General features: G+C 36.4%; 1 protein-coding gene across 1 annotated transcript in view; it reads right to left on the bottom strand.

The window, feature by feature from the left end:
- The window catches only part of slc38a8b (solute carrier family 38 member 8b), a 5,484-nt gene that overhangs the window by 1,575 nt on the left and 2,762 nt on the right, over positions 1-1,147 (bottom strand). Inside the window, exons 6-8 of the mRNA XM_016501980.1 lie at positions 992-1,134; positions 710-909; positions 66-117 (exon numbers count right to left, since the gene is read on the bottom strand). Of these exons, the coding sequence (XP_016357466.1) occupies positions 66-117; positions 710-909; positions 992-1,134 (395 nt within the window). The remainder of the gene's footprint in view (positions 1-65; positions 118-709; positions 910-991; positions 1,135-1,147) is intronic.

The raw sequence follows: 1,147 nt of genomic DNA, 5'->3' as shown, positions 1-1,147 counted from the left end.
ATAAATGAACTTTTCCACGACATTCTAATTTATTGAGATGCACCTGTACATAAGATGTTACTCACCTCATCCTGTGATTTATAGGTTCTGTCTGCATGGCAAAAATGAGGCACAGCCCTGCAAAAAATCAGTTTGGTCAATATCATCTCACGGTCTGTTTGAGTCTTTATGTACGTGCACTATCGTTCAAACGTTTCTCCCCACCCCCACCCAAAATAAATGAACACTTTTATTCAGCATGGATGCATTAAATTGATTAAAAGAAAAAGTAAATACTTTTACATTGATACAAACTATTTCTAGTTCAAATAAATGCTGTTCTTTTTGAACGTTTGATCTATTTATCAAAGAATTTGATAAAAGACAAAATGTATCAGTTTTCACAAAAATATTAGGTAGCACAGCTGTTTTCAGCTTTGATAATAATATGAAATATTTCTTGAGCACCGAAACAGCATATAAGAATGATTTCACTGAAGACTGGAGTAATGGCTGCTGAAAATTCAGCTTTGCCATCACAGGAATAAATTACATTTCAAAATATATTAAAATAGAAAAGAGTTCCATTGTAATAATATTTCACAATATCTAATTTTTACTGCAGCTGTGGTTAGCATAAGATAAATCTTACCAACCCCAAACTTTTGAACGGTAAGGTATGTATGCATGCGTGTTGGTGAGATTGTAATTGTTTCATTGAGTGTCTCACCAGGAAAAATAAATATAAAGAAGGCACTAATTCCCCCGATTACGCTGATGACCTCACTCATATCTGGTACATATATGGCGATGAGGAGAGTCACAGTGATCCAGAGAATTGTTAGAATCAGACGGCACCGACTCTCAAACACAGATGTAATTATGGCCCGTTGTTCCCAAAAGCGCAATATCTGTGTTAGAATCACTGACCTGTGAACAAGACGCAATCATTGAGTGCATGTACACATGTGTGTGCAGTGAGCTATTCACATTTATTTGTGGTTTATGGTACCTTCCCAGCAGCAGTATTATAGGATAGATGGTGATGATCGAAATACCAAACAGCAGCCTAGCAATAATCATCACTACATCATTTCCAGGATACGACATCAAGATATCTGAGGCTACTTCCCGTCCAAATGTGAGAAACCCAAACACACCTGCCATA

The sequence above is a fragment of the Sinocyclocheilus anshuiensis genome, unplaced genomic scaffold (genome assembly GCF_001515605.1).
Source record: "Sinocyclocheilus anshuiensis isolate Anshui unplaced genomic scaffold, SAMN03320099.WGS_v1.1 scaffold154, whole genome shotgun sequence".
Taxonomy (NCBI): Eukaryota; Metazoa; Chordata; class Actinopteri; order Cypriniformes; family Cyprinidae; genus Sinocyclocheilus; species Sinocyclocheilus anshuiensis.
Note: the sequence above shows the minus strand (reverse complement) of the source record. Positions and strands in the feature narration are given on the sequence as shown.